The 24,349-nt window shown below is 49.4% G+C and overlaps 1 protein-coding gene across 1 annotated transcript in view; it reads right to left on the reverse strand.

Annotated features, from left to right (window-relative positions):
• The window catches only part of TBL1X (transducin beta like 1 X-linked), a 76,062-nt gene that overhangs the window by 28,013 nt on the left and 23,700 nt on the right, over positions 1 to 24,349 (reverse strand). The window contains exons 2-4 of the mRNA XM_007956164.2: positions 6,100 to 6,245; positions 1,927 to 2,161; positions 812 to 944 (exon numbers count right to left, since the gene is read on the reverse strand). Of these exons, the coding sequence (XP_007954355.1) occupies positions 812 to 944; positions 1,927 to 2,161; positions 6,100 to 6,245 (514 nt within the window). The remainder of the gene's footprint in view (positions 1 to 811; positions 945 to 1,926; positions 2,162 to 6,099; positions 6,246 to 24,349) is intronic.

The following is a 24,349-nucleotide window of genomic DNA, read 5'->3' on the forward strand; positions in this document are numbered from 1 at the left end:
TTTACCCCAATGCAACAGCTCCCCTCCCACTTCCTCCCAATAGGTACCTCTTCCCTGTGTCCATCCCTCCATGCACTCCTGCCCCGAGCCGTCTCCCTATGCAGAAACCACCCTTCTTTCTCCCATGATTATTCTCTCCCAGGAGTGTATCTACCTCAGGTAAATGTTCACCTCATATGCCTGTCTTTTGTTTTGCTGGAAGCCACAGGCGTGGGTTCAATTCCAAACCTGAAGGACAGCTAGGGACCACAGTCTCAGTGGTTCCACCAGGCTCTATCAGACCAGCAAACCTGGTCCCTCCCTTTTTTCCCCAAATGATTTTGAGTTTTGTTCCACATTGTTCTCCCTCTCTATCCACGATCTCCTACATACATCTAGAGTAGGGTGTGTTTTAAACGAACCCTTTTCAGGATATCAAAGAGCCCATTAGGCAGGGAATTAAAGAAGCAGAGATGGGGGATGACAGATACTGCGTGGGGGTCTCCCAGGGCCCAGGAACAGAAGCTGAAGAGACAAGGATGTGCTCCGAGAGCCACGGAGGGAGGGCTTTCCCCGGAGCCGGTGCCCTGAATTCAGACTTCAAGGCCCCAGAACTGCGAGAAAAGCCACTTCTAGTCATTAACCCCCCACCCATTTGTGGTATTTCTGTTACGGAAGGGGTGCAGGGTTTTCCCAGCTTCCGTGTGCACACACTGTGAAGATGCTATAAACCCAGTGCAAGGCTAGAGTGTGTTCCATGAGGCAGACGTTCAGGGACGAGCAAACATTTCAGACCCCAACACCTGGAGCACCCTCGAGCTGAAGTACTTACCCGGACGCGAGGAGGTCACTGACAGGGTTCCAGGCGCAGATGAACACCTCGGACTCATGGCCCCGAAGCACGGTGGCCTTGCTCGATGGGATCTCAACTTCCCCATCTATTTCCATTGGTTTTGAATGATTATCTGCAGCAGGAAGCAAGAAAAGACATGCGGTGTATGAGTAAACAAGAAACGAGGTCTGAAGGCACTTCTGTCTTAATGACAAAGGGCAGTCCCTTCAGGGACTGGGCAGGGGTCACTGAGTGGTACAAACAACGAATGCGGGTGACTGTGAACCAAAAGGCTGGAGGTTCGAACCCAGTCAGAGAACTGCATCCCATGGGATTTTCACTGGCTGATGTTTTCAGAACTAGTTCACTAGGTTCTTCTTCCGAGGTGCCTCTAGGTAGGCTCAACCGCCAATGGCTAGCAGCTGAGTAAGCACGTTAATTGACTGCACCACCCAAGGAGAAACCCCTCCACACGGGAGGCTGGATGTTTGCTCCCACAAAGCAAACGGTTTTGTTTATGCTGGACTATAATCATGCAGTACTGTTCTCATTATTACACTAACTACGTGGAGCCCTGGTGGCACAGGGGTTAAGTGCTAACCAAAAGGTCAGTGGTTCAAACTCACCGGCTGCTCCACAGAAGAAAGATGAGACAGTCAGTTTGTATAAAGACTGACAGCCTTAGAAACCCTATGAGGCAGTTCTCTGTCCTCTAGGGACACTGTGAGTTGGAATCGACTCCACAGCAGCTTTGGTTCTGTGAAGACGGACAGCCTCAGAAACTGTAGGGGGCAGTTCCACTCTGTCCTCTAGGGGCGCTTGTGAGTTGGAATCGACTCAACAGCACCCAACAACAGTAACATACTGACTAGAGTTCTCAGATGGGCAGCATTTCCTAAAATTGAGGATGCATGAGTGAAGATTGTCCCCCGCCTCCATGTATTTATTTACTTAATGTGGAAGACCAGCTTGCCTAAAAATTTCGATGAGAAAGAAACCAGAATGTGGCACTATTCTGTGCTCAGACAGCAGGCAAACAGCAGAAAGCCATGGGAAGAAACCGAGAGCAGGCAGTTTTAATGATTCTTCTGGGAGTGCCCAAGCCCGGCACTTACTTATTGCATGTGCCCCGTTCTCCTCCCCGTTCACTGAGGCCTCTCCATTCTTTGGTGGGTTTTGCTGGGACACAGCTGCTGGGGTGGCTGCCGCTGCCGTGGCCGCCGCCGCACTGGCCTGCTGCTGGGCCAGCTTCTCTCTGAAGGCCTGCTGCCGCGTCTGCACCACATCCGGCATCACTGCGTCAATCAGCGACAGCGACTCAATGGGCCGCCCGTCAAACACGGTGCCGTCCTGGGAGAAAGGTCGCAGTGTCAGCTGCATGAAAGCGTTTCCTCCAGCCCGCTTCCCCTGACAGGAGGCAATCAGGGAGTGGAGGTGCATGCTGGCGCGTGGGGGCCAGGGGTGGAGGTGGCCAGCATTGCACTGGGCAGTTGGGCATGAGGGGACTCCCTGTGGTCCAGGGGAGGGACTAGGGTGGGTGAAGTGGCATTACTGCCATCTGTGGGAAGGCTCTGCACTATGGATTGAACTGTGTCCCCAAGACACATGTATTGTAAATCCTAAGCCCGATACAGATAGAGAAGGAGCCTTGGGGCAGTTCTACTCTGTCCTATAGGGTCACTATGAGTCAGAATTGACTGACAGCATCGGGTTTGGGTCTCACACCTGTAGCTGTAATCCTATCTGGGATTAGGACTTTCTGTTATGTTAATGAGACCTTCTCAGTGTCGGGTATATTTTAAGCCAATCACCTTTGAGATGTGAAAGAAGCAGCTTAGATACAGAGAAAAAGACAAAGGAGGGGAAGAAACATGCCACATAGGACCACCAAAACTAGGACTTAGGATGAAAGGCCCCCAGAGCCAACAAGGAGAGAGCCTTCCACTAGAGCCCGTACCCTCAGTTCAGACTTCTAGCCTCCTCAACTGTGAGAAAATGAACGTCTTTTCATGAAAGCCACCCACCTCTTGTGGTATTTCTCTTATAGCAGCACTGGATGACTAAGACACTCAGAATTCTGTAAACTGTCAAATCAAATGAAGGGCATCTGGATATGCCAACTTCATCACATGACTAAGACTGTCACCCTTCATGTAGGGGTTCTCAATCAGAAGGGATGGTGCCCCCACGAGGCTGTGGGCAATGACTAGAGACACCTCACTGTCACAACGGGGTTGAGGTGCTCCTGGCATCTAAGGGGTGGAGGCCAGGGATGCTGCTCCACACCCTGCAGTGCACAGGATGCCCCCCCACCCCCCGAGAGTGATCTGGCTTTAAATGCCAGCAATGCTAAGGGAGAGAGTCCCTGCCTTGATTCTATGACAACTGTGGACAATCTTTGTTAGTAACTAGTCTTTTATATGAAAGAGGTAACTCTGAAAACATCAATGCCAAATTCGTGGCTCCCGCTCCACTCTGAGCTGGGTTACTAGGAAGTTGTTTCGACCTCAGCTGTCGTCTTGAGTTTAGGATGAACACTAAAAAGAGCCTCGACACGACAGACCGTGACCTCATTCAGGTCTACCTCAGGGTTGCCACACTTTGTTTGACTCTAGTTGGCACCCAGCATTGAACCATTTTCCACACACACATACGCCTAGACCCAGGAGAAAGTCCCTTTTTGATCAAGCACTCCAAGGATAGAAGTCACTGACACCTGGTGCCTCGGGGCTGTTTCTGGTGGACGTGTAAGCCTGGTTCTATTTGTTCCGAAGGGGACTTGCCTCCAACATCAGAAACCATTAGAGTGAGAAGAGTTCAGCTGAACAGATCTAACCAAAACATCACCCCAGCTGATTTCGGGTTACAGCTCTGTATTTGAGGTAACCACATGAAACAATAAGGCAGGCTGATACATCTGGTTACAATTTTGCACCTCAGCTCAGGCCAGAGTGAGCAGTATTGAACTCCTGGCCATGACATGAGTGCCTCCTTCCTACACTCATACCCCAAATGGATGACTGTGTCAGAAAAAGGTGTGGCTATCCAAACTTGTAAAATCATCTCTGGACTTAAACACTGCTAGCACTTTGTGTCACTTTCCAGCTAATGGAAACCTGAGTGACAAATGAGATGGTCTATCCCTGGCATCTCGTGGGATTTGGGTTGAAGGCTTGTGACACACAGAAAGGGAGCCCTTGGAGGACAGAAATTGAACCTGGGCATCTGGGCGTCAGGGGACCTGAGGGGCCATGGGCTCCTCTCCCCATGCTGATAAAGAGGCCAGACAGGACTCGAGGGAGGAGGAGGTGGAAGATGTGGGGCAACTATGTTAGTGGAAGGAGAGAGGAAGTGGAAGCTGACAGGAGGAAAACACATGAGACGGCCAGAAACAGGGTGTTTAAAAACACATGGGCTGATGCAACTGGGTCTCTCCTCATCCAGAGCAAAGAATAAACAAATAGTCCAAGTGACTGGTACACAATGCCATCCTCAGCCTATATGACCATGAGACCAGAAGAACTAGATGGTGCCCAGCTACCACTGTCAACCACTTGAGGAGGATCTATGTAGGAGATCCTGGATAGAGTGGAGAACAATGTGGAACAAAACTCAAGATCATAAAAAAAAAAGGACCAGGTTTGTTGGTCTGATAGAGCCTGGTGAAACCCCTGAGACCATGGCCCCTAGCTGCCCTTCAGGTCTGGAACTGAACCCACTCCTGTGGCTTCTAGCCAAACAACAGACAGGCATATGAGCTGAACATTTATATCAGGTAGATACATTCCTTGGAAAGATCAATCATGGGAGAACAGAAGGGCAGTGTTGCACAGGGGGACAGCTCGGGGAGCGGGAGTGCATGGAGGGAAGGACACAGGGAAGAGGGGGCTATTGGGAGGAAGTGGGAGGGAAGCTGTTCCATTGTGGGAAATTGCAGTGAATGCCATGAGACAAAATGCATATGAACTGCTGTATGGAATATAAATTTGCTCTGTAAACTTCCACCCAAATCACAATAAAAACAAAACAAAATAAAATATAATAAAGGCATGGGCTGATGAATGACAGAGGACGAAAACAAAGGACCGAAAACAGTAAGTCACTTTCAGATTTTTTTTTTTCAGTCCCTGGGTGAAACAAATGGTAAATATACTTGGCTGCTCATTAAAAGGCTGGCAGTTGGAGTCTATCTAGAAGCACCTAGGAAGAAAGGCCTGGTAACTTGAAAATTCAGCCGCTGGAAACTCTATGGAGCACAGTTGTCCTCCAACACACATGGGGTCGCCACTGAGTTGGAATTGACTCCATTGCAACTGGTTGCTGGTAAGAAATTACTTAAAGAGTTTTTTATAAGCTGAAGGGAAGTGGAGTAACTAACTGCCATGGATAACAAAGATGGAACTGTTCAGAGGAAGACAGGGTGCAGAAAACTGGAAGGATTCCAGGAAGATAGGACTGTGTTGGGGGGTCGCCTAAAGAGGCAGTGGCCTTGGACTTCCACGACTGGACGTGGATGGAGGACGCTGGGCTGCATCACCTGTGGGGGAGGGTCAGGACAGGAGAGGACAGAGAAGTCTGGACTTCCATGGCGGGACGTGGACAGAGGACGCTGCGTATTTTCAGATTTGAGAATGTAGCATTTACATCCATAACAGCCTATGCCTGTGTGTTTATGTGGAAAACACTGACGTGGAAAAGGCATCTGCTACCTGTATGCAGACACAGTCATCACCCCAGATCAAATAAAGTTAAACAAAATGCCCCAGCTATTCTCAAGTCCCTTTGGGAAAATATGGGTTGGATTGTGGCTTGTTCTCAGGGCCATGATACATGAGGTGGCCATGAGCTGGGGCCCACTGGATGGCAGCTCATGACATACACAGGCACGTGGTTCTAAGTCTACACCGTCCCGCGAGGCTCAATCAAATGCACGTGAAGAGCATTTCCAAGTGCTCCACATGGTTCAGGACTACCGCCGCCGAGGGAACTAGCATTTCAGAACTCACTGATTTTGGACATATCATCAGGGAAGAGCAACTGCTGGAGAAGGCCACTATGGTTGCTAAGTGGACGGTCAATGACAACGGGAGACCCTCCATGAGACGGATGGACACAAGAACCACAACAATGGACTGAAACATGCCCACAGTCATGAGGACAGCATGTTTCCTTCTGTTGAAGCGTAAGGTTGCCACCCATTGGTGCTGACCTTACAGGTAAGGTAAGACAGCACCTTACAACATGATCGTGTACTTGCCTGTGGGCTCCAGGCCCTGGGCAAGACGTACCTCATTGATGCTGATCTCAGCCTCCACATACTGCAGGCCCTTCTGGAGGATGGAGATGAGCGCGGCCGGCGGCACTAGTGTCCCATTGATGTTGGACTGGCTGATGTGGCTCTCGATTCCAAACGTGAAGGCCGAGTGAGAGAAACCTGCAGCAAGGGAGACAGGCCAGGAGGCGTCAAACAGTCACTGAATCCTGGAGGTCTGTGGGGGCAGCGGTTACGTCAAACACACTAAATGGGGTACACACTGCTGTAGGATATATGAATGGGGAAGGGGCAGAGGGGGAAACGGAAGGCCTGTGTTTGTATAGAAGGAGCCCTGGTGGTGCAGTGGTTAAGTGCTCAGCTGCTAACAGAAAAGTCAGTGGTTCAAACCCACCAGCCACTCTGTATAGGAGAAAGAGGTAGCAGTCTGCTCTTGTCCTGTAAAGCCTGCAGCTTGGAATCCCTACGGGGTAGTTCTACTCTGTCCTCTAAGGGTGCTGTGGGTCAGAATCCACTCTATGGTAGTGAGTTTGGTTTGGGCTTTGCTTCTGTGAAGATGGACAGCCTTGGAACCCCTGTGGTGCAGTTCCAGTCTGTCCTCTAGGGGCACTGCGAGTTGGAATGGACTCCACGGCAGTGGGTGTGGTTCGGTATTGGTACTAACCTAAAAGCTGGCGGCTCAAATCTACCTTGTGGTGCTGCATAAGAAACACCTAGTGCTTTGCCTCTGGAAAGATAACAGCCAAGACATCCTACGGAGCAGTCCTACTCTGCAACACCCGGAGTCACCATGGGTTGGAATCAACCTGATGGCAATAGGTTTCTTTTTTTGGAAGTACATCACCAGGCTTCTCCTCCCAGGTACCACCGGGTAGACTCGAACTGCCAGCAGCAGAGCATGTAACCCTCTGCACCACCCAGGGACTCCACATGTGATGAAAAATGGCCTGAACAGGTACAAGCGCTTCAGCACATGAGAAAGCAAACAGAGACGGGAGTCTGCACTGGCTGAAGGCTCCTGTGATAGAAATGCAGCTCCAGGGGCCCCTAGGGGTTTGCATGGATCATTCTAGAAGCAAAACGTTTAAGCCGCTTTGTCTCCCAGGCGCAGCCGGGCCAGCACAGCTGCGTGCACACAGGGGGCCTCTCTCTAGCTAAGGATGAGAATGGGAAGTCCTGAGCTCAGAGAAAACTGAACGAGGAGATGCTGCACTGGTGGGTGCCGATACTGGCTTTCCTGTATCCAACACATCTCTTTAGGGAGCACTGGTAAACGGAAACATTCGGCAATTCGAAGGCTCTCGCGGGTTAAGTGTCTTGACGAAAGGAGCTTGAATTGAAACACTGGAAACGTGTACAGCAATGTCCGAGGAGCTCTGGTGACACAACGGTTAAGTGCTTGGGTGCTAACTCAAAGGTTGGTTGTTCAAACCCACTCAGTGACTCTGCAGAGAAAGGCTGGCAACCTGCTTCTATAAAGATTGCGATTGTTGTTAGGTGGCATCAAGTCAGTTCTGACCCACTGCCACCCTATGTACAACAGAAAGCAACACTGCCCAGTCCTGCGCCATCGAAGATTACAGCCCAGAAATGGGGTTGCCCTGAGTCAGAACTGACTCGACGGCACCCAACCACACCACCACTGTTCACTGCAGCACTACTCACAGTAACCAAGTGGTGGAGACAGCTCCAATGCCCCTCAACAGACAAATGGATAAATGACAAAATGTGCCATGTACACAATGACACATTACCCAGCCGCGAAGAGACAAGAAGTCCCGACCTGTGCTATGACGTGGATGAACCTTAAAAACAGGATTCTGAGGAAAGGAAGGCACACACCAAAGGCCAGCTCTTGGAGGATCCCATGTCCATGAAATATCCAGAACCAGCAAATACAGAGAGACCCAAGTAGACTGGTGGTTACCAGGGCCTGGGGACAGGGAACTGGCAGTTACTGCTGAAGGGGCCCTGAGTTTCTGTTTGGGCGGATGGAAAAGATTGGAAATGGATAGTGATGGTCGCACAATATGGTTGATGTAATTTTTGTTGTATGTGCCGTTGAGTCGGACCCAACCCACAGCGCCCCCTCCTTGGGTTTCCGAGGCAGTATCTCTACGGAAGTAGATTGCCCCATCTTCCTTCCGAGGAGTGGCTGGTGGGCTTGAACCACCAGCCTTCTGGTTAGCAGTCAAGTGCCTTAGGCACTACGCTACCAGAGCTCCCTGATGTAATTAATGCCACTGAATTTTGCCTTTGAAAATGGTTAAAATGGCAAAAACCAGACAAAAAGCCCAATGTTGAGAGAAGAGGGTGACTCTGGCTGTAGGATGAAACATGCCTTGGCCTGCGAGTTTGAAGCCCCACACTGTTCCTATTTTCCACTGGTCAGGCGAACAGGAAAAAGCCAGTGCTGTGGAAGTGAACACCCTGACTGCCCTCTGGGATAGTCTGCCAGCAATTGAAGGCAATGAACTCTCTGGGTGGTGTGAACGGCTGATGCACTTGGCTTCTCACTAAGCGGTGGCGTTCTAAGTCCACCCTGGAGCCCTTCAGAAGAAAGGCCTGGTAATCCATTTCTGAAAGCTCAGTCAGGGAAAACTGGATGCAGAACAGGTAACTCTGACGCACGTGAGGCCCCATGAGTAGGACTCCACTCAACGGCAACTGTTCAGATCCCTCCAAGGCAACTGATTTAACTGGTTTCTCGAAGGCGACACCAGTTAGCGGCCTCAGCATCCAGCTAATCTTCAAGGAGAGCCTATCAACCTTGCTCAGAAAGAACACCTTGGCCCTCTGCAATGAACCTGTCTGCACCTTCAGCTCCTCCTCCTCTGTTGGGGCCCCGTTAACCCCACCTCTGAGGTCCAGCCCTGAGAGCACCTTCCCATCACCACCTTGATCCCACGTGCCAATGGGGTGCATCAGCCCCCTCTGAGGTCTCACGCTTCCTTCCTGCGAGTCCCATGGGCTACACTCACATGCACAAAACTTCACTTTAATCACCCAAACTAGGGCTGCAGGGGTAGGGGTCAGATCCTACCTCAGCGGCACCTCTGCCTGCCATTATGAAACCCAGCCAAACTCTGTAGTAATCGGAACGCTCAGCAGAGGGTGCTGCTCCTCCACAGAAGACAGTGTGTGCACCCCCATCCCCCCACCCCGTCTCCCTCACTTCAGGGCTAGACGAATGTAAGAAATATTAGCTACATCTGTTTTAACAGTCATGTGGGCCCACTGCCATGAGTTGATTGCCACTCATAGCGACCCTCTAATAGGACTGAGTAGAACTGCCCCATAGGGTTTTCAAGGCTGTCATCAATCTTTAAGGAAGCAGACTGCCACATCGTTCTCCTGAGGGGTGGCTGGTAGGTTCGGACCACCGACCTTTCAGTTAGGAGCCAAGTGCCTCACCACTGTGCCACCAGGGCTCCTTCAGTTATGTGGTGGTGGTGGTGGTGGTTTGCCGTCGAGTCAAATCCGACTCAGCGACCCCTCCTTGGGTTTCCGAGGCAGTATCACTATGGAAGTAGATTGCCCAACCTTCCTTCCGAAGAGTGGCTGGTGGGTTTGAACCCCCAGGCTTCTGGTTAGCAGTCACGTGTCTTAGGCATTTTACAACCAGTCGCACAGAGCCTTGTAGACGACTCTGTGGTTGTTCGCTCCCTTCAAGTCAACCGACTCACAGCCACCCCACGTATGACAGAAAGACATGCTGCCTGATCCTGTACCATCTCCACGAACGGTTGAGGATCGGATCTTTGTGAGTCACAGGAGTTTCTATAAATAATAATTTATTTACTTGGTTTCCAGTAAAACTTTACACAGCACATTAGGTCCCCTTTGACAATTTCTAAAGGAGCTCTGGTGGCACTGTGCCGAAGGTATTTGACTCCTAACCAGAAGGCTGATGGTTCAAATGCACCAGCCACTCCGCAGAAGAAAGATGGGGCAATCTACTTCAGTAAAGATTTACTGTCTCGGAAACCCAATAGGGGTCGCTCTGAGTCAGAATCGATTTGATGGTAGTGGGTTTGGTTTATTATTTTTGGTTTTGACAATTTCTACACATTGTTCAGTAACATTAGTTACATTTTCTATAGCCTGTCCACCTTGTCTTTAATTGTGTTCAGGTTGTTCCCTTTCCAGTGCTCTAGTTTCCCTGCCCCTTTATCTTCTCATCTTTGCTTTAGAGTCATTGTTGGCCTTTTGGTCTCATATAGAATGGTTTTAATGGAACACCATATTCACAGAAAATACTTCATTTGTGTGTCAATCTGTTGTTTCACTAAAAGATGACCTCAGGGGATAGACATGGTTCACTATCCACAAGGTTTTCATTGGCTGGTTTTCAGAAGCTATCACCAGGCCTTTCTTCCTGCTCTTAGTCTGCAAACTCAGCTGAAGCCTGTTCAGCACCAAGCAACATGCAAGCCTGCACCGGCAGACAGGTGGTGGCTGTGTGTGAGGTACGCTGGCCAGAAACTGACCCAGGTTTCCTGCACAGAGGGTTGGAATGCTCCACGGAGCCCCATCACCCCAGCTACCTGAATCAGCCTGCATAGGAACCTCTCATTAGCTTGCCCTCCTCAGCAAGAGCTCCTCCATTTTCTGGACCACAGAAGCCAAGGCCCTTGACACTGGACCTGAGGCTTTTCCTTCTCTCTAGTCTTGACTCTTCTCTATCCTCCGTTCCCCACAGACTCCAACCCAATCACAACAGCCCAGTGCTGCTTGTACCAATGACTCCACCTGCTGGGTCTCCAAGATGCTACAGTCTCACCACCACCTAACATCACTCAGGTGTCTCTGCATGCAGCCTAGAAAAACCCAGGTCAGTGGAGGGAGCAGTACCAAGCTGGGCTCTTGGGGGAGTGATCCCCCACCCCACAGAACCTTACTTAAACACTCGAGACCACAGCGATTTCTCTCTCCGGAGAGTTCCTAAGTTTTCCTGGAGAATGATCCTACTCACTTGGCTTGGATGAGCTTCTTCCTCTACTGGCTGTGTCCTGACCAGCTGACAGGACTTAGTACTGAGGGGGAGGGCTGTTACTTACCCTCCTGGTGTCCTTGAAAAGAGTCCCCCCCCCCAGGGGTGCCAATGGCTGACATACTTGGTGGCAGCTAACTGGAAGGGTGGCAGTCTGAATCCACCCAGTGGCCCTGCAGAAGAAAGACCTGGTGAACTGCTCCCAAAAGACTGCAACCTACGAAACCCTATGGGGCAGTTCTACTCTACATGAGGTCACTATGAGTTAGAATCGACTTAACAGCATCTAACAACACAACACACCACCACCACCAAGATGTTCTGACTACTACTTCATGTCAAAGAGTAGAAAAACCAACAGTTGCTGTCAAGTCAGGCCTATGATATAACAGAGGGTGGACTGTTGGGGAGTCCCTGGGTGGTGCAGATGGGTAACGTGCTCAGGTGCTAGCTGAAAGGCTGGCAGTGCAGTCCACCCACAGCAACTTCAGAAGACAGGCCTGGTGATCTCCTAAAAAAATCAGCCACTGAAACTCCACGAAGCCACCGCAAACTCCACTCTGACACACATGGGCCACCATGAGCTGGAACTGACTCGATGGCGACTGATTTGGTACCCTTAAAAGCTCTCATGCAGCACTACACCCATTGCAGTAATAATAACAGCTGCCCTTATATGGCACCCACATTCTGCCAAGCACTGTTCCAAGAACTTTATATGAATTAATCTAACTAAACCTCCCACAATCCTACGTGGCTATTACCTCACTGCTCCTCTTCACATTTGACGGACCTGATTTCTAAGATGCCGTGAGAGCGGCTAGTGGCCCAAGGCACTCAGCTTGTAGGGAGGGGCTGAGACCCAAACCCAGGCAGTGGACTCCTTTAGCCCACATGAAACGCTGCCTAGCAGTAACTACAGAATCAATCCATCCAAATATAACACTAATTGACAAGGGCTCCCGGCATACACACTACAGTGACTCTTGGATGGAACCACTGTGGGAGAAAAGTCCATCTTTGGGTATAGGTCATTCATTCACTAATTCATTCATTCACTCCAGCAACACTGAGCCATGGAATGGCTATTTTAAGGCACACAGTTCAGGTTTTGACTGACACCGTGTTTAGCCTGGTCTAGGCATGTTGTATTCATTATCTCAACCTTCACTGCAATCTGTTACAGTCAGTATTGTTCACTTTACACATGAAAAGAACAAATATTGGAGAAAATAGGTAAGCGCCCCAGGTATGCACACATAATCAGAAGCTGAACGAGAACCCAAACCTTAGACCAGGTGATTCCAAGACCGTTCTTTTACCCTACCCTCTAAAACCTAACTGGCACAAAATCAAGCCTCTCAAATTCTTTGGGAGGATCCACATTCCATTCCTAGTCCACAAGCGACTCTTGCTGACATAGCCATGGATGCAGCTCAGACATGTGAATGAAACAACCTGGCACAAAGTCCATTTCCAACCCAAGGCTTGAATGAGTCATTGATTTCTTTATTCACCTGTGCTTTTTAATGTTGACTATATGGTTTGGTAGCACACCTTGCTTATCTCTCTTCATGACAATGCTCTTCAATGTAGGTCTGATTTCTAGAACAAGCTGTGTAACGTTGGTAATCCTGTCAAGACTCGCTGACATTAAGGTATGGAGTTGTAAAGACAGACTAAGGCTCTACTTAGAAGCAAAGATAGTGAGACTGGCTCGCTTCCTTTGGACACATCATCAGAAAGACCAATCACTGGAAAAGGACATCATGTTCTGTAGAGCAGAGAGCCAGCAAAGGTGGGGGAACCTCCACGAGATGGAGTCACAAAACCACCACCACAACTGACTCCAACATTCCAATGATCAGGAGGATGGTGTAGGACTGAGCAATGTTCCCTTCCGTTAAGACATGAGGTCCATGAGTTGGAGCTGATTCAACAGCAACTAAGAAACAAGTCTGGAAAGCAGAACTTCTGCAGAAAAGGAGAGCTGAAGGCAGTCTGCTAGGACTCCCCACCACCAAAGCAAAGTGATGAGTAAGAAGGATAAAGCTAGGCAGAGGTGCTATTATTTTGAACACTTGGGATTAAACTTTGGCTCCTCTGTTTGAGTTAACAGGCGCTCTGGTAGCATAGTGCCTAAGGCATTTGACTGCTTACCAGAAGGTTGGCAGTTCAAACCCACCAGTCACTCCTCAGAAGGAGAGTTGGGCAATCTACTTCTGCAGTGATACTGCCTCGGAAACCCAAGGAGGGGTCGCTATGAGTCGGATCCGACTCCACGGCAGTGGTTGCGTTTTTATGTTAACAGTGAATCACAACTAGAAAGTAGGTACCATCACAAAGACAAGCCATAATGCTTCATGCCACTGTTAAAGTCTTGTTTGCTTCCATTTACATGAGTCACATTTCTTTGCCAGATCTACACATGGCCTCCAAATCAATGGATTTCCAGTCCACTTGTTTGTAAGACTTTCTTATTGGTTTCTGGCTAATCTGAGTTAGTCAAGTCAAGCAGGAGGCCACGTGGAGAAAACGTCAGGAATGTGAGGAGCAGCCAGGGACATGTGGCTTTGTCCTGGCCCCACAATTAGGGGCTCAGGGACCCGGGGCCCCATCCCTTCAGTTGGCTGTGCCTCCTGACCCAGACCTTTGGAAGCAGGAGAGAAGACCTTGGACTAATGGCACTATCACTGTCCCCACTGGCCTTGCTGGTGTAATGAGGACACTGGACCAATGATCTCCATTTCTGATGGTCATTGTCTAGACTGAGGAGCAGCCCCATGGCCTATGAGCTATGGAAGAGGTCCCCTCAAACATCTCCTATTAGGCCAAGGTCGCCAGGGCTGCGGCCATGTTCCCATGTGTCAGGAGAGGCCCCGATCGGAGAAGACATAGTGCCCTCAGCAGGATGCCTCTTTCCCAGGGCCGCCCACCCCTCCCAATTGAGCACCAAGGCTCAGGGCCACATACATCTGCAACAGCCTGAGTGATGTGAGTCTGGGCCCACGCCTCCTTATCTCTCCTGCTGTCCCTCTTCTGCCTGCTGAGACAGCAGCAGGAACAGATACCAGGAAGCCAGTGATAGAGGAAATATGTGGACTGGCCCAGAGGCTGGTATAGAGCCATGTGAGGACAATGGGCTCATCCTCGCGGTCTGCTGCTCCACCAGCCTGAACCCATGTCAAGATAGCAGGGTTTTTGTTTATGCACTTACGTTTTTAATAGACTTTACTTTTTGGGAGCAACTTCAGGGGTACAGAGAAACTGCAGAAAGCATAGGGCATTCCAGTGTATCCCCTTCCTCTCCCCGGCACACACTTTCTATTATGAGCATCTTGCATTTGGTGCATGTGTTACAAGTGATAAACCAACATAGACATGTTATTATTAACCAAAGTCACAGTTTACAGGAGGGTTCACTCTTTGTGTTGGACGGCCCTATGGGTTTGACAAATGCATCATGTCATGTGTCCACTATGAACGGTGTCTTGCAGGACAGTCTCACTGCCCTAAAAATGCCCTGGGCTCCCTCTCATCATGCTCCCCTCCTCCCACAGAACCCCTGGCTGCCACTGATCTGTTCACTGTCACTGTAGTTTGGTCCTTTCCAGAATGCCCAATAGCTGGAATCAGACAGTAAGTAGTTTACACTTAGGAATACGCATTTAAGGGTCCTCCTATCTTTTCGTGATTCGATAGCTCATTTATTTTTATTGCTCAATAATACCGCATGGCACCGTTGGCTGGAAGAGGGCATTCTGTCTGGTAAAGCACAATGAAAACCAAGGAAGCCCCCTATGAACTGGATCGACACAACCACCACAACCATGGACTGAAACAGGCCAACGACCAAGAAGACAGGGCGGGACTGGGCAACACTTTGTCCTATTGGACAGAAGGTCGCCATGAGTTGGAGGCAACTTGATGGCAACTAACACCAACACCAACAGGCATGCTCCACAGTTTGTTTATCCATTTACTTACTGAAGGATATCTTGGTTGCTTCCAATTTTGGGGAGACAGCAGGGTTTTCAACTGTGGCTTGGCTGACATCTGAGTCCAATCACTCTGTGGGAGGGACTGACCTTTGTAATATATGTAGCAGCATCCTTGGCCTCTACTCATTAGATGCCAGCAGTCCACCCTCTCAACAGCTATGACAGCCAATCTTGTCCACACAGTGCCAAAGCGTTCCCATCACTGGGGAGAGCCACTGAGGGAGAGGCCTGGGTTCCCCTAGAAGGCCAATCGACTGCTCTTTGGACTCTCATTTCTGTTTGATTTATGAATGGCATAGCTGGGTTGTTGCCATGGAAAAGCAAGCCACCCCTCTCCATCCCATTGGCCACAGAATTTAGACAACATGTAGTAACAAAGATTAGCCAGGTGAAGACCAAAAGTTTCCATGGAGGAACATGGGATTGTATACATGGTAAACCACAAAATAATTGAAACAAGGATGTTACTTGGAAAGCATATAATTAAGACCTTCAAAAGCACTGAGCTCTGATAGCATAGTGCCTAAGGCACCTGACTGCTAACCAGAGTTCAAACCCACCAGCCCCTCCTTGGAAGGAAGATGGGGCAATCTACTTCCGTAGTGATACTGCCTGGGAAACCCAAGGAGGGGTCACTATGAGTCGGCTCCGACTCGACGGCACATAACAACAACAACATCTATAGACAGGAAAGGTGCTACGGCCTCCCAGAAATGAGCCCTTGTGGCCCAATGGTTAGGTGCTCAGCCGCTATAGAAAGGTTGGTGGTTCAAACTCAGCTAGTGGCTCTGCAGAAGAAAGACCTGGCAATCTGTTCCTGTGAAGAGAACAACCTAGGAAACCCCATGGGGAAGTGCTGCTGTCACATGGGGTTGCCATGAACCCGAATCGACCCAATGGCCCCACAACAATGGTCTGCTGGGAGAGGAAACAGTCCAGAGGGCCATGCATCTCACCTAACTAGGTGACAAAAATAGATTCGAAGCTAACCAAGTGCATGCTTTGTGTGCCTTGTGATCACAACACTGCTAACCCACGGCTCCTTTCACAAACACTTCCACAAACCATTAGAATTATAGAGTGAACTACTCTGCCCAGTCAACGTTGACCCGATTCATCTGCAAAACCAGCTACATTACCACTCACTTGCCCTTAGAAATCCTGCTCACTAGGCAGGGAGGGGGAGCTCTGGTAGCATAGTTCCTAAGGCACTTGAATGCTAACCAGAAGGCTGGCGGTTCAAACCCACCAGCCACCCCTCGGAAGAAAGGTCGGGCAATCTACTTTCGCAGTGATACCGCCTTAGAAACCCAAGGAGGGGTCGCTATGAGGCAGGTCCGACTCCACGGCACGTAACAACAACAACAAGGCAGAGAGGAAGAGACATTTAATACTTGGGCAGCTGTGGGATTTTGCATCTTCAGCTGAAACAAATACCAAGTGCACCACTCTGTGGCATTAAAAGCAGAATTTTAAAAAAGCATTTAATAAACTTGTGCACTTGGAGTATTGGCACTGATCTAAAGTCAATGGACACAGTGTATTTATTCCTCATTATCCAGAGCAGGGGTTGGCAAACTAAGGCCCCCCTGGCCAAAACTGACCCTCTGCCTGTGTTTGTATAAGTAAAGCTTTATTGAAACACAGGCATTATCCATTTGTGCACATATGGCTCTTTCTGTGCTGCAACAGCAGAGCTAAGCAGCTGCATCAGAGACCTTGCGGTCCACAAAGCTGAATGTTTTTACTCTCTGGCCCAATATGAAAAACACATGCCAACCCTTGACATATACATTATTAAATAAGTCACTGCCACCCAGACTCACCACTTCTCTCTCCAGCTCTGTGCTACTCATAATGTCTTTTCTATTTTCTTTGCCACCACATTGGGCCTGGATCCTTCCAAGATTCTCACACCCTGTTCTAAAGTCCTCCCTCTCATTGTGTGCTCCCCCTACCCCCAGGGCACCCTGGCTCCAATCACACGCTTGGTCTCCTGAAGGATGTCTTTGGGTGCTGTGGCCCTTGGTCTAGACGAGTGGTTCTCATGCTCCCCAGGGGACACTTGGCCATGCCTGTTGCTCAACACCCCACAATGCACAGGACGGCCCCACCACAGAGAATAAGCCAGCCCCAAGTGTCAACAGTACTGAGGCTGACAAACCCTGATCTAGAATCTCATTTCCCACCACTGCTGCTAACTCCCCAACAATGACAGCTCCAGCCAGGTGTCCTTTGCCATGGAAGCCTTCTCTGCCCCCTCCCCGGGAAGCCATCATGCTTTCTTCTCTGAACCACACCCAAGTCTCACCGAGGCGCAGCGTACCTTCTGTTCATCCACACGCATCTCTTAGGTCCTGAGATGGCCGACACTCCAGGAAAGGGGGAGCCCTTCTTCTTTTTTTCCAAGTGTTTTTTCTATAGTTTATTAATCCTCTGGTGAAAAATCCACATAACCATTGCAGACCAGGTCCCTGCAGAAACCGTACTCCTTCCCTTCGCTGGCACTGACACTGGTCCTTGTGGCCCGACTTTCTTCATTCTGTTCCTGTGTTCCTTGCTCTGTTTTCTTCAGGTTGCACACAGGCCATGTCTTGTGAGTCTATGTTTGGGTTCATTTTGCTCTGCAGAATCCAAGGCATCATAACCCATGCCAAAAAGCCAGTTGTCTTGCCATCATCAACATGGGTCCTGAATCCCAACCCAAAGATGCCATCTGGAGCTGCCACTGCCAAGGAGGTACCAGTGGTGGTGGACAACGGGATTCTAGGCCACGGCTGCTCAGCCTCAGCACTGCTGACACCTGGGACTGGATCATTCTTTGTGGTGGGCTGTCATCCCATGTAGTATAGTCTTGTACACTGTGGTCTTGGACATTCTGGCTAGTTTCCTCAATTTCCTGTCTTAGGGACTGTGATAGTTAAGGTTGTGTGTCAACTTGGCTGGGCCTGGTTGAGTGGCTGGGCAGCTGGATGTAGTATTCTGCATGAGACTGGTAATCAACTCCATGGTGGGATCTACTGGGAGCAGCCGAGTAGCTGCCTTAGGGAATGTGGTCTGCTTCCTGTATATAAGGAGAAGCTTTGAGAATGGGCTCTAGCCTATGGCATGCTTGGACTCTGCACGTAGCCGTTTCGTTGCTCAGTAGCCTGCTGTGCTCTGCCGACCCTGGGACTTACAATGGTCTTAAGTTAATGGCCTGTCATTAATGGTAACATCGGGACTATGCCTTTTCACTTGTCAACCATGGGCTTCTCAGCCTCAGCAGCCAGCAGCTGTCTGAGTGAAGAAATGCCTCTAGCTTCAGTGGGCCAGGAGCAGGAGACAGAGCTGGACCCCAAGGTTGAGGGGCTTTCACCCAACCCCTAGAGCTTGGCACTTTGAACTTGGGCTTAAAGCCTCCAAATTGTAAGAATAAACTCCTATTTGTTAAGGCCATTCCATTTGTGGTATATTCCTGTTGGAGCGTCACTAGGGAACCAGAACAGTGGTTTAGCAGTTAGGATGCAGATATCACCCAAGAGGAGATCTGATACATGTAATCACCTCCATGGTGAGATCTGCTTCGAGTAGCCTATCATTTGAAAGGGACTGTCCTTTCAGGAAGGTGTGGCCTGCTTCCAAAGCTCTCTGGCTTTTTACTCAATCTGGATCCCACATCTGGATCACCATCATCTGACGCCTGGTTCTTTGGACTTGAGCCAGCGGCCTGTCATATTGCTTGCTGATCATGGGTTTGTCAGCGCCTACAGCTATGTGAGTCAGAAGAAACCTCCAGCTTGACTCCTGACCCACAGACTTGGAACTTGCCAGCCTCTACATTTGTGTGAGCCATTTCCTTTGTGATAAATCTTGACACACACACAAGCTTCACTGGTTTTGCTTCTCTAGAGAACTCAGCCTAACACAGGCACAGCTGCCTTCCCAGGGTGAAGGACAATGATGACCGACCGGTGCTTTCTACTGAAGTAGCCAGTTGGCCATGAACTTCCTGATCCAGATAGGATCATTCATGATAGTGGTCAATCCTTCAGGGGCCCTTCTTAGTTCACTTTACAGCACACAGAGCAGCCCTCCTACATACAATACCCACAGTAGCTCAGGACAAACTTGCTGAACGGGTAAATGCGAGATGGCTAAGAGAAGCTGGTGAGGCTAGCACTCATGAAGGGTGGGGTAAGAAACAGAATAAAACCCACAACTTACTACCTTCAGATAAGGGGCTTTTTAAAGGAGCCAGTAAAGACTGAAGGATTGAAACACAACAGCACAATGGAAGGAAAGCTCAGTTTTTCAACCAAGATGACTGCCACACACATGGTAATCTCAAAACATCCAAAAGGACTCCTGGCCAGACGTCTGACTCTGAAGACTAAGCCATCAGAATATCTGAGGATAATAACAATAATAAAACGGTAATGCTAATGAGTACTTGCCATGTGTCAAGCACTGTTTTGTAGCCCTCTTCATGAATTAACTGATTGAAACTTGGCAGTAACCCAGGAGTCGGTCCTACCATCTCCATCTTACAGGTGAGAAAATTGATGTGTGAGCAGTCAAGTGATTTGTCCGAGGGATCACAGCCAGCAAGTGACCAATCTGGCCTCAGCAGTGACCCGAGTCCATGCTCTTGACTCACACACTACACACGACCAAAAGGTGTTTAGAAACCTGTGATGATGCAACATGGCGGCCACTTCAAAGAGGAAGAAAAGCACTCAACCGGTCAGGCTGTTCGCATTCCATGCTGCAGCCAAAGAAGCTGTCAACGAGGTCTGTGCTGAGATGAGGAGGCAGAGGGACGTCCATATTCTAAACAGCAGAGGCTCAGAGGTGCTCACACGAAGCAAGCCACCTTAGGAACAGAAGAGACAATGCACATCGACAAAATGAGAAGCAGCCCTGGGCGACTTGGTGCTGTATTCTTTGTTTGTGGAGAGGGTGCTTAAGTAGGGGCTCTGGAGCCTGGATTTCCTCTCAGGAGCTGCCCTGACTTCCTCCCTTACCCACGACCAGGTGGAAAGACATGGTCCTCAAGGGCCTTTCAAATCTCAAATTCTACACAGAGAAGAAAATAGCTCATCCAATCTGACTCCAGGGAAGGGCTTTTACAACAGAGTCGTTAGGAAAACAAAGCCAGGGACTGCTCACTGGCTGCTGCACTTCTTGCTTCTGCAAATGTCATCGTTCTGACAACAGTTCCCGGAGGCTTCCACACAGCTTCTCTCCTGTTACTATCTCCTGCATCATAAAGGTGTCCCCAGCAGCTGCCTGGACGGCCGCCCGCCAGTCCCACTCAGGGCCGGGACAGAGGGGACTTTTGGTAGTTAAGGTTGTGTGTCAACTTGGCTGGGCCTGGTTGAGTGGCTGGGAAGCTGGATGTAGTTATTCCCCATGGTGAGACTGGTAATTAACTCCATGGTGGAATCTACTGGAACAGCGGAGTAGCTGCTTTAGGGATGTGGGCTGCTTCCCGTATAGAAAAAGCAAGTTTGAGGAAGGTCTCCAGCTTACGGCACGCGTGAACCCTGCATGTAGCCGAGTTGTTGTTCAGCAGCCTGCCATGCCCTGCCGATCTTGGGACTTTCAATGGACTTGAGTTAATGGCCTGCCGTGTGGTTTGGTACTACTGGGACTGTGCCTCTTTACTTGTCAACCTTGGGTTTGTCAGCCTCAGCAGCCAGCAGCTGTCAGAGTGAAGGAAGCCTCCAGCTTCAGTGGGCCGGGAGCAGGAGGCAGAGCTGAAGCCCAAGGCTAAGGGGCTTTCACCTAGCCCCTAGAGCCTGGCACTCGGAACTCAGACTTCTAGCCTCCAAAACAGTAAGAATAAACTCCTGTTGTTAAAGCATCCCATTTGTGGCACTTTCTGTTAGACTGGCACTAGGTCACCAGAACAGGACTCAAGGTGGAATGGGCGTGGGGGTGCCAAGGGAAAGGAGTACAGAGATGAAGTGGGAGGACACACACATAACACAGCACACTGTCACACCACACACATGCCCCATTCACACACACTACACATACACACGCTCACCACAGTCACACACAGCACACCAACACATATCCAACACACTACACACATGCCCCATTCACACACACTACACATATACTCACACACCAGACATGGCCCCAACTCACACTCACAATACATTCTCTCACACCACACACATGCCCCATTCACACACACTACCTATATACACACCACACACATGTCCCCCCAACTACACATTCACATATACACACTCTCATACCACACACTCACACACCACACACTAACATATACTCACATACCACACACTCACTCCCCATCGTCACACACATACCACACATTCACATACACACACTCACCAGTGACACACATTATACACTAAACACAAATATTCACAGCACACACACCACACACCCACACACCCTATATACATATACCACACTCAGATACACACACACTCACATACACTCACCACTCACACATACAACACACTAACACATACTCACACATCATATATGCCCCATAACATACACTGCACTCACATACACATTCACCAGTCACACACACACCACACACACATATGCACACTCACTAGTCATACATATCCCAAACACATACACTCATCGCATATGCCTCACAGAACACACACACTCCACATATGCTCACACACACACAGGTACACAAACCACACACATTAACACACATTCATACCACACATGCCCAGAATGAAGGAGAGTAGGAAAGCACACGCTCATGTCTGAGGGACAGGTGACCTGGGGTTCCCTTGCTCTTTTTGGACCAGCAATGGCTTTGTCTCCCCACAAGATGACATTTTTGCCGAGAAGCAATTCTTACCCTATGCACACTCCCATTTTTGTCACGGTAAAATGCACACACTATGCTGACGAATCATCAAACATGTCCACGTTAGCTTTAATTTCAATGTGTTTATCTTAAAACACAAAACACCTGCCAGCCCCCATCCCCCCGCCCCCGCCCCACCCCCCCAACACTGAGTGCAGGGGAAGGGCTTCGTATGCTGCAGGCCTGCTCGAGATGACCTGCCAGGACATGGGACTGAGTGCAAAACGGAACTGCCTTGGACGGCATCCAACGGAAATACAAGACGGGCCCCGAGAGCACAGGGCTTCACTTGGGACATGTGGCCTGGACCTCAAGGGCGGCGGTGCAGTGCAGCTGGGCAGTGACGACTGCACACCGGACGCCCCTGCCAAGACGCCTTTAATATCCTCCCAACCTGGGAAGCATCCGTAAGGAAGGCATGACTCAGTGATAAACCAAGGCTGTGACTTCCTCCCGGGCTAAGAACTGCTCGGGGCGGGAATTATAGCAGAAGAGAGTGAGGAGAAACCTTAGTCCGTCTTCTAGTCAGCCCCTCCAAAAAGACAGACCCAAAGACAGCCGACTGCTCCTTGTAACACCTAAGAAAGGTCCCTGAGTCTTGAATCCTCCCAAACTTTGCATTCACTATGTGGAAATGCATGCCATGGAAGAAAGGCCTGGCAATCTACTTCCACAAGATTACAGCCACTGAATGTCGTCTGGAGTAACGTTCTACTCTGAGACACACAGGGTTGCATGAGTCGGAATCAACTAGACAGTAACATTTTGGTATCTCTGGTTTTAGCATCATGGACAAACCAAGCTTTACAATAGATTAAAAAAAAAAAAAAAAAAAAAGAAATGAAAAAGCAGTTGCCATGGAGTCAATTCTGACTTGGGGCACCCCGCTGTGTGTCAGAGCAGAACTGGGCTCCAGAGGGTTTCAATGGCTGATTTTCAGAAGTAGATGTGAAAAGGGTCTTGTTTGGTTACCTAGAGCCACTCTAACAGAAAGTAGCACAAATGGAATGCTTTTCTTCCAAGGTGTCTCTGGGTGGACTCCAACCTCTGACCTTTCAGTTAGCAGCCAAGCGTGTTAACCGTCTGTGCCACTCAGACACTCCTTGCAATGAGCAGCAACATTCAAAGTTCCAGTGAAAAAAATGAGCATGTGCCTTTGGGAATAACAGAGAAAGCAATTGGAAGATGGAGAAAAGAAATCATGTTATTCTTTAACCAATACGACGGCTGCCCTCATTTGCTGAGGAATTTCTTTCAGTGTTTTCTCTGTGCATACTGACTGTGGCCACAGAATTCTGCATCTCTCCTTTTTTCACTTAACACAATATCATCATTTTCCAAGGTGGCACAGTGGTTAAAGGACTTAGCTGCTAACCAAAAGGTCAGTGGTTTGAACCCACTAGCTGTTCCATGGGAGAAAGATGTGGCAACCCGCTCTCATAATGATTACAGCTTTGGAAACTCTAAGGGGCAGTTGCACTCTGTCCTACAGGGCTGTGATGCAGTGGGTAATGGATAGGCCTCAGTGGGTCTTGACAGCCACCATTTTGGCTGTGTTTTTCTTTTCACTGATTGGTTGTACCACCTAAATCTCACACTGTCTCAGCACTTTAGCACTCAAACACAAACCAATGGCTTCTAACTGGACAGGCGTCTCAATTCTCAGCCTGGCATTAATCTGCTGTCAATGCAACTTTCTAGTCTCTTCTCTTCCTCCCTCTTCCTACTGCCACACACCTGTTCCTCTTTCACCACGATGGCTCCTTCTCCTTAAACACACTAGGCTCTTTCTTGACTTGGGCTCTTAATATTGGTGCACATGCGCCTCTTCCTCTTTTGCTGGACACATTTGAGCTCAAAGCCCAGCTCACGCGTGTCCTCTGTGATGTGTGACCTTTCCCCAGCTCCCAGGCTCCCATTGTGCCCACCAGGCGCCCACCTCCAATCTTACATTTATCAGCCTCAAGGCCAGATGATTCTGTAAAGATGTCACCCTCCCTGTTGTTGCTGTTGTCAGCCGCTGTCCAATCAATTCTGGGTCGTGGTGACCCCATATGTCTCAGTCCTCTAGTACTGCTATAACAGAAGTACAAGTGGCGGCTGTAACAGATGACATTTATTTTCTCATAGTTTCAGAGGCTAGAAGTCTGAATGCAGGGTGTTGGCTCTCAGGGAAGGCCCTATCAGTCAGCTTTGGGGAAAAGTCCTTGTCTCTATGAACTTCTGCTCCAGGGTGATCCTCATGTGACATGGCATCCTTTTACCCCTATCTCAGCTTCTCGTATGCTTGTTGAATCTTTCACGTAACTCCTAAGAGACTGAATCAGGAGCTCTGGTAGCGTAGTGCCTAAGGCACTTGACTGCTAACCAGAAGGCTGGCAGTTCAAACCCACCAGCCACTCCTCGGAAGGAAGGTTGG

This window comes from Orycteropus afer, unplaced genomic scaffold, assembly GCF_000298275.1.
Source record: "Orycteropus afer afer isolate SDZICR_OR568_19922 unplaced genomic scaffold, OryAfe1.0 scaffold00577, whole genome shotgun sequence".
In the NCBI taxonomy this organism is placed as follows: domain Eukaryota; kingdom Metazoa; phylum Chordata; class Mammalia; order Tubulidentata; family Orycteropodidae; genus Orycteropus; species Orycteropus afer.